The following is a 16,449-nucleotide window of genomic DNA, read 5'->3' on the forward strand; positions in this document are numbered from 1 at the left end:
AAATACACACAACTATTTACAGGATTTATTATATTTATTAATGATACAGGCTGTGTGAAGAGTTGCAAAGTATTGGTGTATCATCCTGGATTTTACACTTCTTCTTGTTGATGTTGCCATACATGTAAAAAGACAGACTGCATGGACTTCTCTCGTAAGTCATTTTTCCGTCTGTTTTCTTCCATTTGATGCAGCCTAAATTGGGACGGGAGAAACGAATTGCTAAATTTTTAATTAACTTCACAACATCTGCACTTGTGCTTTGAGAGAGCAGAGAGATTTCCTTTTAACCTATTCCAGCACATTTGCACACCAAGGTAAATCTTGATGCTGGCACTCTTACAGAAAGGAAGAAAAAAAAAAATCAAAAATGGAAATGAACTCTCACTTGTGTGTGCAGATCAAAGAGGCAGAATTATTCAACTTTTTGCCATTGCTTGATCTTCAAAAAAGAAGAGAGGAAAAGTAGGGGAGATCTATATGGATGAATCAGTTTGAGTTAAGATGGTTCTTCAGTTGTTTTATGAGCTTTCATTTTCTCATCTGGTGTATTTACTTGTACATCGAGACTTTAATGTCTCAGTTTTGGACTGGCTCATTGTGCACGTAAAACAGGCGCATGCATATGTTCTGCTTGGACTATACTGCAAAACATGCTTTAAAAGCTTCTGGGTTCCCTCTTTTCTCGCAATTCATTTTACTAATTTATTTTTAATATATCTAAGATCTCCTTCCAGTGGAAAAAAAATACTCATTAAGACTGAATGTATAGAACTAAATAATGGTATTTCTTGTAATACCTGAAACATATCCTATAAGAAATGTGCAAAGTGGGCAAATGGTAACTATTCTTTTACCGCACATGGTGAGGTAGCATACAGTTCTTTGCCACCCCACTAGAGGGAGCTGTCGAGGGGACAACAAACTAGAAATAAACTGAGAACTTGCAGCCACAGGGTTACCACATCTCTGCAGACGGCAAGTGTTTACAGTTCCACATTTAGATTTTAGGGAAGGAGGAGACCGAGCTGCTCTTTGCTTAAAGTCATCCTACTAGTTCTGATACCTTCTCCTTTGCTGCTGCCGTCTTTCTTGTCAGGTCAGAAGTCTGTGAAATCGGAGCGGGTAGTGTGAGTGTCCCACACAGTCACTCTCCCATCCCCACAGCACCCACTCCACTGGTTTCAGGCATCTGCATGGGCAGTCCTGACTGATGTGGGTGATATCACAGCACACCAAAGCCCTTTAACAAATGTCCCTTTGATACAGCACACACAATGGTGTCTCTATAGGAAACCCCCTTTGGTCTGTGTGTGTGTGCGTGTGTGTGTGTGTGTGTGTGTGTGTGTGTGTGTGTGTTTGAGGTGGGAGACGGGACTCAATCAGAAAAGGAAAATGGCACAGATAAAAAGAGACAGAGAGAGAGAGAGAGAGAGAGACAAAGGTGGTTTTGGATAAAGACAAGAAAAGTTTGGTGCATTTGTTTTATCATATCTCTCCACAAGGGGACACTGCTTCCATATTGTATCTATATCAAGCTGCCCTGTAGGCAAATTTCTCCAGCACTGTCCTGTGAACTGATCTGTAATGTAGACATGTCTTGTATTTTAGCGTCACGTATGTAAAAAAGTAATGCAAAACTGATCTCCGATCTCATTTGCTTCCATCTCGATCTGATGGTGCTCAGGCACACTGGCTTTTCCTCGTGTTCCTTTCCTTGTTGAAGTTATTATTTTTTTTCCTTTTCTGAATCAAGGATGTCATATTTTGTACAGACTGTGAAGCCTCTGATTTTGAACTGTAGAAATAAAATGATCTCACTGCAGAAACAACCCAGGTAAAGTACTTTAGACTTGTATGGAGCCACTCAGCAGAATGTGCTTTTTAAGGAAATCTCTTGAAACATTACCTCGCCTATTTATAAAATGCAACTCATGAAACAAGCCAAATTACCTTAATAATCTGCTGACTCATATGAGGTTTGTGTTTAGAGAAATTGCATGTGCTTGGAAAGAAACAGCAGATTTTAATAGTGACATTGGGATTTTTTGTCAGATTTGACAGATTGGAGGACAGTGTCCTTTAAGCCTCATTCATCTACTGCTTCACCCCTTCAATATGCTCTTTTTCCCTCTCATATATTATTTACACAAGACATATGTCAAAGTAAATGAACATGAAGTTTGGTGATACTTCATTCATAATTACCCTTTGGAGACAAACAACTTCAAGACTCATAGTACAGTAGCTCATGACTTTGTGTCCGAACTTAACCCACAACCGCAACGACTGGTTACTGTGGGGACCAAAGCTGATCTTGTGTGACTTATATATAAATGGACACAGTGCTTGACAACAGGGTGCTTTCAAGCAAATGCCGTTTTTTTCCTTCTACAACAAACAACAACCTTAAGCAGTTTTTGTGTCCTGTTTTGAGAGCTTGACAGTTTAATTTTGACAAAGTTGTGTCATATTTGACTGTCCTGCCACTGTACATTGTGTACCTTTGCTTGCATAGATCACGTTCCACCACATCACAAACAGCTACTCTGAACATATGTGTGTGGTCTTGAAGGGTATAAATTCTCTTTAAATGCCCAAAAACTGGTGAGTGCTTTTATGCATCTATCAGAGTTTGCAAAGCTCCTTTCTTGGGTTATTGACATGTTCAACAAAAAAGGAAAAAAAAAAAATCAGGAGAGTCTCAACAGAGCCAGGCTGATATTGGGGGGAGGCGAGGGCTCCAGGCTCTAAGCTTTGTCTGCCTGTTGAGTGGGGCCATCAGATAACAGCCAGGACAATGGCGCTCCATTCTGAGGGCTCTCTTAAATGAGCAGGAAGCGGCGGTGAGCGCCTAGTGGAGGCTTCTGGTGGACTCCCTGGGGTCTGTTCAGCCCTGACGGAGCACGCCACCACTGAATGGCTGGAGAGCATGAGAGGAAATGAGAAGCTAGTGGCCATCCAGCTGGAGCCACGGGTGCCCTTTGATGCTGAATAAGTATAGATGGAAGCAAGGGAAAGGTGATGGAGAGGTGAGAGGAGAGGAGAGAAGAGCTGAGCAGAGCAGAGGAAAGGGAATGGAAGAATAAGAAAAAACAGAAAATAAAAAAAAATAGTGTGTTAGAACACATTCAAATTGTGCTCAGGTGTGCACTTCACAAGAGCTCAGTGAAAGCAAAAACTATCACACTTCACACATCACAATAAACTGCCAAATCTTCTGACTTTCTTCCTGGTCACCTAAGATTATTTCAGCACACAATTTGTGCTACTTTGACACTCACCTCAGAAGATATATAAAAAAAAGAATTACAGCCAACAATGCATCCGCAATATTTTTATCCAGTGTTCTTTGTGCAAACCATTTATTCCTAGCACAATGTCATGCATTACAAAACCCCTCTTTCTTGTTTCACTTTTGTCATCAGGACTCAGATGTGTGTGCATAAGTGATGGCACGGTGTGACAGGAAGGTAGTCTGGCGGTGGCCGCCAGTACAGTTGTGTGTCCACGTCTCCCTGCCCTCCACCCTGCTGCTTTCAGCCTGGTACGTGCTGTAGAGGGTGTGTGGTGATGCAGCAGTCCTGTGAACCACCCTGTGGAGCTCTCAGACTGACGTAATGAAAATTCATCGCTGGAGTAGCCCTATTGGTGAAGATTAAAAGACTTGTTTTAGCTGCAGTAAAATGTATCAGAATGTAATATTTTCTGATGTTAAAAGCACTGTCTAATTTCTCACCAGTGAAGCCGACTTTGTTAAGCAAAACGATAACTGTAACAAGCCACTCAGCTGTAGTTAACTTGGTATTTAATGTTAACTCTGTATGTTTGTTGAAAACTCAACAACAACAAAATATAATATGCTCTTTGCCCTTTGTGCTATATAATAGCCTACCCCTTGAAAACCCCTCCAACACCAACCAACATCTGGATTTGTCCTCAGTGGCATTCACTCCCAGGTCAAATGACTCTGCAGCAGTTACAAGTATTTATTGGCTCTGGCGCTGATGTGATGTCATGACACCCATTTGTCATGTTTAACTTTAACGTGAGCCTTATTCTTATATTCTTTTTTCATTCATTTTATTTTAACAGGATCACTGTGTTTGTGCACACCAACTCTGAAAGTTGGACTACTAAAGGCCTACTACTATTGTTGAGTCAACATATCTGCCCTGAGCTCTTTGTGAGGTAAACCTGGCTGCACTGGTGATTCTCAAGGACCCACTCCATCAGAGCCTCACGCACAAGACGAAATACTGGAGTCACTATAGTGGATGAATGCAAAATCCTGTTCCCTTCAGCTCTCATCACAGTGGCTGATTCCACTGTCTGAATGGTTTGAATTCATGCACATCTTTTCAGGAAAAAAACTGTGCCTTTTGATTTAGGATTAGCAGAAAACATACAGCATATGAACATACAATTTTACACATGCCTCTTCTGTAAAGTATTGCATCTGGGGCTCGTTATTCTTCTCCGGTGTACATTCACCATTACGAAAAATTTACAATAGGGTGTTGCCTGAGGGCTTCAAGTGACAACACAACACAAGGAAATGTTATTTCTACGTTGTTGTAAGCTCTGTAAGTGCTCTACAACTGAAAGTGAATCTAGTGTTGACAGAAGTGTTGAGGTGAAGCAAACAAAGCACCAGCAGCTCTTTCAATGTGGTTCAAGGCTATGTCGCTGCTGTGTACTTGAACTGCACAATGCTTTGGCATGGGGTAGGAAGTAACCAGACTCTCCCTCTGTGGGTCAAAACAGCTCCCCTACATAGCTGAGCAAATCTAAAAACTATTCTGGAGGTGATAAAACCTGTGGAGTGAAACTGCTATACTGCATCATGGCAGATTTTATGGGAATTTGTTTATTTATATGAATAACACCGTGAGACTCATCTGCACCTTGAAGGAGAGCAGATAATTTTAATTCAGCAAGAGGGACAACTGCGCCTGTCAGATAGAAATGGGATGAGATAAAGGCAAAGTGTTTGGTTTTCTTCAAGAGTGGTACCATATCCTGACAGGGACAGGACAGTCACTATCAGTAAGGAAAGGAAGGTCAGATGTGAATCCAGGTCTTGCCTTTTGTTCTCTTTAGATAATAGGAAAGCTGCTTAGGCAAGATGCTGACCATTTTATTGTCTGTTTTGGTATGTCAGGTCTCCAACACGGAAGAGCATAAGGGATGGTGCCGTTTAGAGTACACTTCCTTCACCAGCAGCACACCAAACAATGACTGTACTTAAAGCCACCCTCCCCCTGGATGAGATGGAAATGGCAGTATGATCATGTGCGTAAATCAGGTTAAAAAACATGACGTCCTCAAGACATGGTCTTTGTTGTTCCCTTAATGAGAAAGTAAAACTTAATAGCGTAGGATACTTTGTGATTCCACACTCAGACACAGTTCCTTGGGGAGCCTGTGGATGTGGGCGGGTACTGCCTCACCCGTTCAGGAGATGCATGACCCAGATGTTTGATAAATGGACATGACTGGTGTAGGTGTGGTGGGGGTCAGGATATGTTCATCAAGAGTGGACAGGAAATCAGCAGCTGACTTTGAAACCTACTGGAGTCACGCAAAACTTCTTTAAAAGGGAAGGTGTGAAAGAAACACTGAAAAATCTGGGGCTTTACTATCACCGCCTCAGATGTATAAAATTATAAATGTAAACATGGGAGGGAAAATCTCCACAGATCTCTGTCTAAAGTTAATTAGATTTTAGCGTGTTGCCTTGGGAAATTAAAACATGGCTAATTACAGGTACAGCCAGGAAGAGAGGAACTATCATAAAAAATCTTTGACATTGGCTAACAATACAACATTTATTTGTTTATTGTACTGGCTAAATAATAGAGTCAGACAAGCTACCATAAAATGTAAACTTTTCAAAGCACATCAAAGGGCTGTTTGACAAATTCCTGAGTTGTGCTTGGCTCTTAACCCCTACAGGAACCTTGTATGGTGTGAGTGACAAATTACAACGAATTCATGAACCATCAAGTAGAATTCTTAGGGGAGACGTGATTCATGATGTCAGACAATGTAAATACCTGGACAGCTCGAGGAGAGGCACTAGTGAATGGAGAGGAGCAGTAAACGGAAAGGGATGGGAGAGGTAAAGAGACAGGGACACAGGGAGAGGTTTGGCTGCCAGCAGTCCGCTTTATGGACAAGGTCATTTCCAAAGTAACATGCCACAGGGGGTCGCATCCCATAAAGCAGATAAAGAACAATAGCAGGAACTATAGGCCACAAAATGACTGGAGCCTCTGCCTGGATGAGAATAATAGAAAGACCATCTAATATCAGGACATACACTCAGCATGAAGGAGACAGGGTGGATGAGATATTTTTAGAATGTGATTAATGTTAATGCAACAAGGAGAGTGGGATCATGAGGTATGCTGCTGGACATAACTGAAGTTGCCATCAGAGGGTGTGTTTTGTAAGTTTCACAATATTCCATAAGAGATTTTTGTGAGACAATAGATGCAAGATGTGTAACAGAACAGCACAAAATAATCAACATGTATCTATGTTTACAATGTGAAGTGATCTCATACAATGTGACTTCACAATTAAAATAAAACAAAAAAAAACCAAACAAAACTGTCACATTACTTGACGCATCTTGTGTCTACAAAGAGGCGTTTGTTGTGGCTTCTAAGCTAACTGAATGCGGCACTGGATTGTATACATGTCACATGCTTGTTATGGCATTCAGGTATTCACATTTTCATTGTTTGAATTTATAAAGAGCGCTCTGTGTTATGATGGAGCAGAAGGGTTTTGTCTAGTTTGGGGCTTACACTCCATATCCTTTTCCATTCATTGTTCCTTTTACCACTGATTAATATCTTGTTTAAACAGCTCGCAGACACACCACGTCGTCGGTATGTTCATAAATCCTCTGGAGCTGATCAACACAATGGCCCACATTCCTGGCATTTAAAGTCCCTTATATCACCATGTCTCCTCTCCACCAGAGACACAGCATTTCTAGTAATATGACACTGGAACAAAAACAACTCTCTGTATGCATGTCTATTTATTTCATTTAGTTGGAAAAATGAGTGAGATGGGTGGAGGTGGTGGTGGTGGGGGGGGGGGGTTACCTTTGCAAAGCATCACTGGACATGTACCCTGTTTGACTCCAGTTACATTTTTAGCAATGTTTTATCTTTCATGCTTTTATGGAATTACAACAACAAGGGTATAATTTCGACATTAGCAGTTGTTTTCCTTTTTTAAAAATAGAATCAACAATAGTCATTAGAAAGAAATGGAGACATTTATCGGGGTTAAATCATTTGACCTGACTCCAGCGATGTCGCTGTATGTGGGATTACCAAACACCCCCAGCTAATTAATGTTTTCTCTGGGCTGATGAGGTGACATGCAGCATAAAAATACAAATGATTTCATATCCATAACATTAAAACTGCAATAACGAAATAAGATTTTGACATTAACAGCGAATCAAATGATTACATGACTACATGTGATGTAGTCATTTGATTGGTCTCTCGCAGTGATGAACTCACACTACCAGGTCACAACCTTTCAGACATCATCTATGCTTTCAAAAGGTGAAAATTTACACTATGCTTCAGTATTTTACTATTCCAGTAAAATACACCGTATGTTTTCATGTCACTGTTCAATGACATTTTCACCTCTTAAAGCACAAGTTAAAGCAATGTCACAAATGTCACACTAGACGTGTTGTCCTCTTTGTTGTAGATGTAGTAAGTTACATTTTTAAGCTTGTTTCAATAAATGAAAATGAAAAGATGAAAAGGCACCTGTGCATCGCCAAATGCCAGCCAAAGTTAGCAAATAGCTAGTAAAGTCAGATGTAAGTAAAGTCAAACACCTTGCTAGTTAGAGAAGGAACTTTTTCCTCTGGAGTTATCAGAGACCGAAACAGAAGTAAAAGGAAAGTAGATGTTGGGCTTAATTTCATAAGGTTGTCGGAAACACAGCTCTTAATGAATGTTTAAGTTGACCAGTGTCTGTTGGATAACTGTTTCCTTACACATCACAGCTTTTTCAGGTGATTAAAAGTAAGGCAGACAAACCTACACACAGATGTTGTGTTATACTTATCTGTAGGTTGCAAAGGCTCACAGAAGGGCCGACCAGACATGCCTCCCAAATCTCAGCCTGTACGCCAAGGAAATCAACTTGTTGTATGTACCCAAGCGGTCAGGAAAGCATAATTCCAGTTTAAGTGGCATTACACCTTTAACATATGGGTTAATAAAGAGTTTTTCTGTTCATACCTGACCTTTTAAAGACATCACAGGTTCAACAGTACTGTGTAGTTACTGTATATTCTTTAGTGTAATGAACTTGTATATGTTTGATTGCAGTCGACTATTCCAGAATACACACTGTATGTGTTCATGTCACTGGATGATCAACGAAACCTCTTAAAAGAACAAGGTAAAGCAATGTCAGAAATGTCACGCTAGACGCTTTGTCATCTTTGCTGTAGATGTGGTAAGGTACATTTTTAAACTTTATGCCCTTCTAGCCAAGGTCTGAAGCTCCATTCGAGCAAAAAAAGATCCTTGGGTGTTGTCCTGTGCAACAATAGAAAACTGTGGCATTGCCTGCACTTCCTCACGTAGCCCCTTGGGATGGGAGACGTCATTCATGAGGTGGGAGAGGTTCATTCATAGCACCCAATGTAGGATTTACACTAGTAATAAATTCTCCATTTCCTTTGTTTTATATTCACCAGATATCAGACTGAACCTCTTTTGAGATTGTAACAACCCTTTGTCTCATACTCACGCAAACTCCAAAACAATTTCAGTTTTAATTATATGATGTTTACAAGCTACAGTTTGCGAATAATATGCAGACGTACATCCCATTTTATCTTGTATGTATCTAAAGCTCCCTTGTATTCACTCTTGTCCAACAAAGAACAACATCTCACACACAATCTCTGATCAGAGTCAAGGTGTGGTTTGATCCATGAACCACGCTGCCATGTGTGATCGAGTTTCACAGGGGTCTCATGGGTACAAGACTCATTTCCTTATGGCTACACTGCTTAAACACTCACCCATTACAGACATCCATCCTTCTCGGAAATGAACTCCTCGCTGACAGACGTGGTTTGGGGTTACACCTTAACTCCACCAACAATACGACTTTGATATCTTCAGGCGTTTCACAGTGGTATACATTGTATGACTTAATTGTGCCTCCTCTGAGCTCTTACCTCCCGCGTTGCTCTCTGGAGGCAGGACATAAGGGAGGATAGGACTGTGTGGTGCAAAGGATGGTCTGTGTATGTGCTTGAAGGGAGGGAGGCAGTCAAGGAAAGGCAGACTGTGTGCCTGACATTCTACTTTCTCTTGAAAAAAAATCCTTTTAGCGGTAGGACCCAGAGGAGTTTTGAAGGAAAAAAATGGACCAGCACACCTTTATGTTGGCTGAGGCAGAACAAAGATGTGAAAAAAAGTTGTTCAACACTGTAACAAAAAAGTTTGAGCTTTGAGCCATGTCATTGGCTGAGAAAAGTCTGACAGGAAAATGAAATGGCTCTTGAGGTCAGGAGAGGGTCTGGTATATATGTATGGGAACAGGCAACACCTTTCTTACACTACAACTGCACTTGCATCGTTGCTCATCTCTACAGGGAAACAATGAGTGCTTCTGTGGCCGTTTACAGGAATATTTACACTGAGGACCGCTTCAAACAGGCCTACGGCTCCGACGATGACACGAGTGGAAGTTTGCGGCTCCGGGAAAAACTCAGCGGGAGATGCAGGTGTTCAAGGCGAGCCTGCCTTCACCTGTTGAGGGAGCGAGTGCCCATTTTCAAATGGCTGCCAAGATACAGACTTAAGAAATGGATTTTAGGAGACACTATAGCTGGTCTAACAGTCGGTATTCTTCACATTCCACAAGGTGAGTAAGCATGTCATCTAGATCAAAGTAGCCGGCAGTTGATTACAGACTACCAAGCACCAAAAAGGGAAAAGAAAGCTTGTTTTCTCTCACATTGCTTGATTAAGTGAATGATTACACTGACTCTAAAATAAAAAAAAGTTCTATTATTTTGTTTTAGAATAAGTTGAGATATAATAATAGTTATAATAATAATAACAATTTTTAATAAATGATATCAACAGCACATGTAATTATATATAGCAAGGTTAGGATCAAATTAATGACTACAACTGTGAGGCAAAAGTTTCAGATTTTACATTTTACATCTGCTTGACAAATTCTGAGAATAGATTAGAGAAAAAAAGTGTTTACTGTCCTCCTCTGAACAGGCATGGCCTTTGCTTTACTCACATCCGTGGCACCAATATTTGGCCTTTACACCTCCTTCTTCCCTGTGGTCCTATACATGTTTTTTGGAACAGGTCGCCACGTGTCCACAGGTAAGACTCGTGTCCACGTCAACATCTACTGTACTGGCTTTGCTAGAGCAGCCTGGAATACAACATTTTGCATCATATGAACGTTATTTACATCATATGATGTGTGCACTTGGAGCTCAATGCCGAGTGTCAGTTATCATGTCTTGTACTGTTAGTGAGATGACCGGTCTATCTGCAGGTACCTTTGCTGTGGTGAGTCTGATGACTGGCTCTGTGGTGGAGCAGCTGGTTCCCACTCCTCTGGAGATGAATTCAAGTTCGGCTGAAGCAGCTGAGTTTGAGGCCCAGAGGATTGGAGTTGCCTCAGCTGTAGCACTCCTCTCAGGAATTATTATGGTAGGACAGATGAGCAAAGTCTGTAGATAAAACACAAAAATTGCAAAATGACATAATAATGCACGTCTTTCTTTTTGTTAAGACTAGCAGACCTGATTACCCAACGCAGTTTGTAATTTTATGTTAATCTCTGGTGCCACAGCTCTGCATGTTTGGACTTCAGCTGGGCTTCCTCTCCACCTATCTGTCAGAGCCAATTGTTAAAGCTTTCACCAGTGCTGCTGCTTTCCATGTTACCATCTCACAGCTGCAAAGCATGCTGGGGCTTCGGCTCCCCCGCCACACTGGGACCTTCTCGCTCTTCAAGGTAAATAGTTTTTCACAGTGACACACTGATGGTCTAATCCAACATGTTATTATCTGCTCACGGCTCACTGATTTGTGTGATCAGACTTTAGGGTCAGTGATGGAGAACCTGCCTCACACAAACACGGCTGAACTGCTGATCTCCTTGGTGTGTTTGGCAGTCCTGGTGCCAGTTAAGGAAATCAACATGCGTTTCCGGCAGCGCCTGCGTACACCTATCCCTGTCGAGATCCTCACGGTTAGTGAAGAGGATTTATGAATGTTGCATTTGGTCAATTGACTATTTACAGTATCAACACTTTATAAGTCATGGTTTTACTCTTCATTCTTCAGGTGATTATTGCTACAGGCGTAGCCTATGCCTCCTCGCTGGACTCTGTTTACAATATTGAGATAGTTGGTCACATCCCAGCTGGGTAATTTTTCAGATTTGAAAAAAAAAAAAAATCTCCCAACACTGATAAGCTCAATATCTTCCAGCAGCCTGACTTGTAATTCTCCTGTTTCTAGATTCCCAAGGCCACGGCTGCCTGCTTTGAACACTCTCCCTGACATTGCTGGGGACACAATAGCCATAACATTTGTTGGTTACGCTGTGTCTGTCTCACTGGCGATGATCTATGCTGATAAACATGGATATTCCATACATCCCAACCAGGTAAGGTGTCACAGCTGTTTGCTGAAAAATTAGATCCTCCCCAGTATGCTAACTATTTGCATCTGACCTGCGTTTGATTTCAGGAGCTGTTGGCTCATGGTGTGTCCAACACAGTGTCCTCTTTTTTCACCTGCTTCCCCAGTTCAGCCACTCTTGCCACCACTAATATACTAGAGAGTGCTGGAGGACACACACAGGTATTGTACATGTTGTACAGTAACATCTGTGCAAGTAAACTCTTTGTATTAAATGCACAATATGCAATACACACACACACACACACACACACACACATATATATATATATATGAATGTGAGCGAAAACCAAAACACAAGTTGATATGTTTACTGATTCTTTAAAACAGGCCTGCATAGTTAAAATATATATAAAATGATTATTTCTCTCCTGTAACTCATTGTTCAGTTATGTATGCGAATGTACTTTAAATTTATGAAAGCGCTAAAAGGACAGATTTGGGTTTTATAAGATCTAATCCACAGGAATGTTTCTGTGTTTCTGCAGCTCTCCGGCTTGTTCACGAGTCTGGTTGTTCTGATTGTTCTGCTCCTGATTGGACCACTATTCCACTTCCTACCCAAGGTGTGTTCATTGTGTGCATCTCTACAAGCACGACAGAGAGAAAGAGAGACGGGAAGTGCGCTCATCTGATCCTTCATCTCTCTCCCCAGGCAGTGCTGGCATGCATCAATGTTACCAGCCTCAGGCAGATGTTCTTGCAGTTCCAGGACTTACCCGAGCTGTGGAGAATCAGCAAGATTGACTTTGTAAGGGCATTGTCTGGTATAGTAATATAGGAGCGAAGGTAGCACACAAAATTCCCCTTTCACACTGATTACTTGGCTGGAATAAACCGTAATTTTCATGAGTCCATTGTTAATTGTATTATCTTGCAGTGACAATATGTTATTGTGTGTCTTTGTCTAGATGGTTTGGGTGGTAACCTGGCTCTCTGTGGTGGTTCTTAATGTGGACCTTGGCCTGGCTATCGGGGTGGTTTTCTCTATGATGACCGTCATCTGTCGCACACAAAGGTACATTTTCCATTCCCTCTGCAGAAATGTTATGGTACAATCCAACTAGTGCACTTGCTAAATTTTCTATTGCAAGAAATGCCACATCCATCTGAGGGTTTAAATACGAACTGAAAAGATCACATTAATCTGCACCATATCTGTACTGGTGCTCTGAAGAAAAACTCATCACATTCATGTGTTTTAACGTGTTCAATTAAAACTGATAACCCATGACTCAACAGAGCTGGGTGTTCAGTGCTCGGTCGGGCCAGCAACACAGAAATTTACAAACCTCTGGAGAATCACAGCAAGGTGAGCGGATGCTCTTACTGTTTAATATTTTTTTTATTTAATTTACATGCAAATAAATATTGTTCCAAAGGACACTTTAACAAATGGATCTTTAACTTAAAGTTGAGGCACATAATATCTTATTCCTACAATAAGAACTACTGATCATAACTTCATAGACAATGGAGCTAGAATGAAGCTGAGACTATCCTGTTTTCCTTTCAGTGCTATGAGGTGCCTGGAGTCAAGATCCTCACTTACAACGGGCCTATTTACTATGGCAACCGTAACTTCTTCAGGGAGGAGATGAGCAAGCTGTTGGGCCTGACGCCAGAGAAGATCCGCAGCCGGGAGAAGGCCAGGAAAGCCCTGGAGAAACGGGAGAGAGAGACCACCGTTAACACTGTGGTACGACTGCTGCGATCGTTGCATGAGCTGAGTTAGGATATAACTGTATAGTATGTAAGTGCATTATTGTTTTTTTTTTATCTCTCTCTCCATTGTATTTTAGGAAAGAGGAATTGCAAACACATCATTTTCCTCAGAAAATGAGTTTTTTAAATCTGGTAAGTAACGAACATGTTTTGGTGTTTCCAAAAACGAGAAACTACAGATATTCTCATTTTGAATCGACAACAGTCACGTGACATTTTATTTAGATTGCTCTTTTTACATTTTTCAAATATTTTCCATGTAATCTTTCCTTTCATTTGCTTTAATCTCTTCTGCAGAAACATCTGAGGGTGACGTTCAGGCAGTGTTAATCGATTGCAGCAGTGTGATATTTGTTGACGTTGCTGGAGCAAGACTCTTTACACAGGTTAGTCCGCTCAAAGAAGACATTATGCTTCAACCCTCACTGGATAGGGATCTCTCCATTTTTTCCATGCATGCTGTCAAAATGAATGAGTACTTTTGGGTTTTCGCAGATGTGCACTGAGTGCCAAAAAGTTGGAGTTCACGTATATTTAGCAAACTGCAACGGTAAGGCCAAATTATTTCTTTCCTTCATTCTGTTATGGTCCTCTCTTACAGTTGTGATGATACACACAGTGAGTACTGATCAGTGATTTCTACCCTCTTAGAGAGAGTCCTAAAAATCCTCACATCAAGCGGTCTGATGAAATATATGGATCCTCAACATATTTTCGTAACTGTTCATGATGCCGTGGTGTACATTCAACAGCAGAAGGTAAGCTAGAAAAAAAAATGTAAATATTTGCAAAAATATAAAATTTGCATTGATTTCAAATTACTTGAAGCTGTGCAAACAAATGATGACGCTGTTGTCATTCGCCATAGGAAAAACCTCCTGAGAGCACCACGACTGTTTGGGTATGAGGCAGGAGGACGGTGCTGAGTCATGCTTCCATCAGAGTGTGTGGGACTAAAATGTGAAAGGGGCACTAGGACTGTCTCCTGTCTCTCCAGCATTTAGTCCAGGCTGTACTGTATGCCTGCAGTTCAAAGAAGGAGTGGCCTGTTGTAGCACTATGTCATGTATTACAATTACTATTACATTACAGTGTTACCAGCTTTCTCACAGATGTTGGACTCCTTGCACAATTAAATCTGATATTAGTCATTATATCAGACTGATTTAAATCAAGAAAAGAGAAAAACTACACCACAGTCTCCTCATATATTTAATGATAACAAATCTGAAAAAAAAAACATGTAATTTTTGAACCATGACTATAAAACTGTATATGACAGATATCATTTTGTTGAACAGTTTTGTTCCTTATTGTCATATATGCTGGAATATTACCAAAGTAATATTTATTTAGTTTCTGTTTGTTGTTTGCAATACAGATAAATATAATGTGCACTGAATAGTTTGTTAAAATACTTAGTATATTTATATCTTTTGGTTCAGTAAATGATATCCTGCCTTAAAATGTTCTGTCTTTTAATTTCTGAGAGACTGCACAAAATATTTTATGAATAACGGTCATATATGTCAACAACTGTGCCAGTGGCTATTTTGACAATAAATATATCTAATTAAAAACTTTCTGGAAATGATATGCAAATGTCAGGGCAAATGGGATTGTAGGTTTCTACATCAATATTTGGATTGACACAGTTAATAAGTGCAAATGTATTTTAGAGGGAATCGCGGTGTGGAATGTGAAGCATGCCAGTCTGTCAGGTTCTGTACAGAGAAGAAGAGCAGTCTTTGTACGTGGTGAACTGTGTGTCTGCACTGAGATATGATGAATGAAAAATGAAAAACACAGGATTCAAATGACAACAAAGACGAAGCACATTTTGCCACATCAGGTCATCAGAATTATGATTCACACAACATGCAACATACAAGCCACACTGGTGTCATCCATCTATCCATCCATCCATTTTCTATACAGCTTATCCGTCAGGGTCGGGGTGGGAGGGGCAGAGGAACAGAGGAAAGTTCTTGATTGCACTGCTTATACCAATTTGCGCATTATATAACAAGTCTGACATAACCCTCTGGTATGAGATGCTTAAGGTGTGTTTTACCAGAGGCCATTACCGTATATTAATTGAAAGTGATGTCTTACCTCACTAACATGCTGCCCTCTCCTGTCCAACAGTTAATGGTTTTCCTTTCGTAATCCTGTTACCTTGACCTGATAAAACTATTTGCAGTGTGAGTTCAAAATCAGGACAAAAAGAAAAAAAAACTAATTATTTTCTTGCTTGATGTTGGATAGCCAAGTTATTAATTTTTTCCAGTGCATATTTCAAAGAGGCCTCCAGGCACTGTACCCTTTGGGTTTTCCCTTTAAAGCTAAAGGAGTGTTTCACTAATTGGCAAGAAGTAGTCCACTTCAATTAGAACATGGTACACAAGGCTCTGGCCAAATGTTTATGAAGCCAGATTCTACCAGAGGTCCAAATAACACTGACACACACACAGGCACATATTCAAAAAGAAACAAACTTCAACAGGAAGGTCACTGATTTAATGGCAAACTGTTCGATTTACCTATATTTAAAAAAGTACTTACAAGTAATGTGTACAGCATGTATCAGTACTTACAGTTGTTGTAAGTCTATCCACACATAACAAAGTCAAGAAAAAAAAGTAACAAATTAAATAAAAAGTGGACGGCAGTGGAATAATGTGTACAAAACATCAAACATTTTTATTATTTGTAATTAATGAAATTTGGACAGAAACAACAAAAACAGCAACAAGCAATTCATTTGCACCAGACACTCTAATCTTTAAACCAATCAAGAGTATGAAAGGATGTTTCTACTACTTATGATAATAACAATATTGATTTTTTTTAGGTTCCTGATGAGAAAGTCAAGGATCATGCTACTTGTGTGACATTTTTCTCTGATCTTTTGTTTCCATCTTGTGGTGAAACATTGGAATGACAAGCTCCTAACAGGTTCTGTATC

General features: G+C 40.4%; 1 protein-coding gene across 1 annotated transcript; it reads left to right on the forward strand.

Annotated features, from left to right (window-relative positions):
* Nucleotides 1–9,300: 9,300 nt before the first annotated feature.
* On the forward strand, nucleotides 9,301–15,424 carry slc26a10 (solute carrier family 26 member 10). The gene is made up of 18 exons (XM_046396952.1): nucleotides 9,301–9,939; nucleotides 10,311–10,421; nucleotides 10,600–10,757; nucleotides 10,900–11,064; nucleotides 11,149–11,301; nucleotides 11,397–11,479; nucleotides 11,574–11,721; nucleotides 11,805–11,918; nucleotides 12,245–12,322; nucleotides 12,412–12,507; nucleotides 12,668–12,774; nucleotides 12,999–13,068; nucleotides 13,273–13,455; nucleotides 13,559–13,613; nucleotides 13,779–13,867; nucleotides 13,977–14,031; nucleotides 14,133–14,239; nucleotides 14,350–15,424. Exons 1-18 carry the CDS (start codon nucleotides 9,567–9,569, stop codon nucleotides 14,386–14,388), a joined length of 2,184 nt encoding a protein of 727 aa, XP_046252908.1. The 5' UTR covers nucleotides 9,301–9,566; the 3' UTR covers nucleotides 14,389–15,424.
* The last annotated feature ends 1,025 nt before the right edge of the window (nucleotides 15,425–16,449 follow it).

This window comes from Scatophagus argus, chromosome 8 (assembly GCF_020382885.2).
Source record: "Scatophagus argus isolate fScaArg1 chromosome 8, fScaArg1.pri, whole genome shotgun sequence".
Taxonomy (NCBI): domain Eukaryota; kingdom Metazoa; phylum Chordata; class Actinopteri; family Scatophagidae; genus Scatophagus; species Scatophagus argus.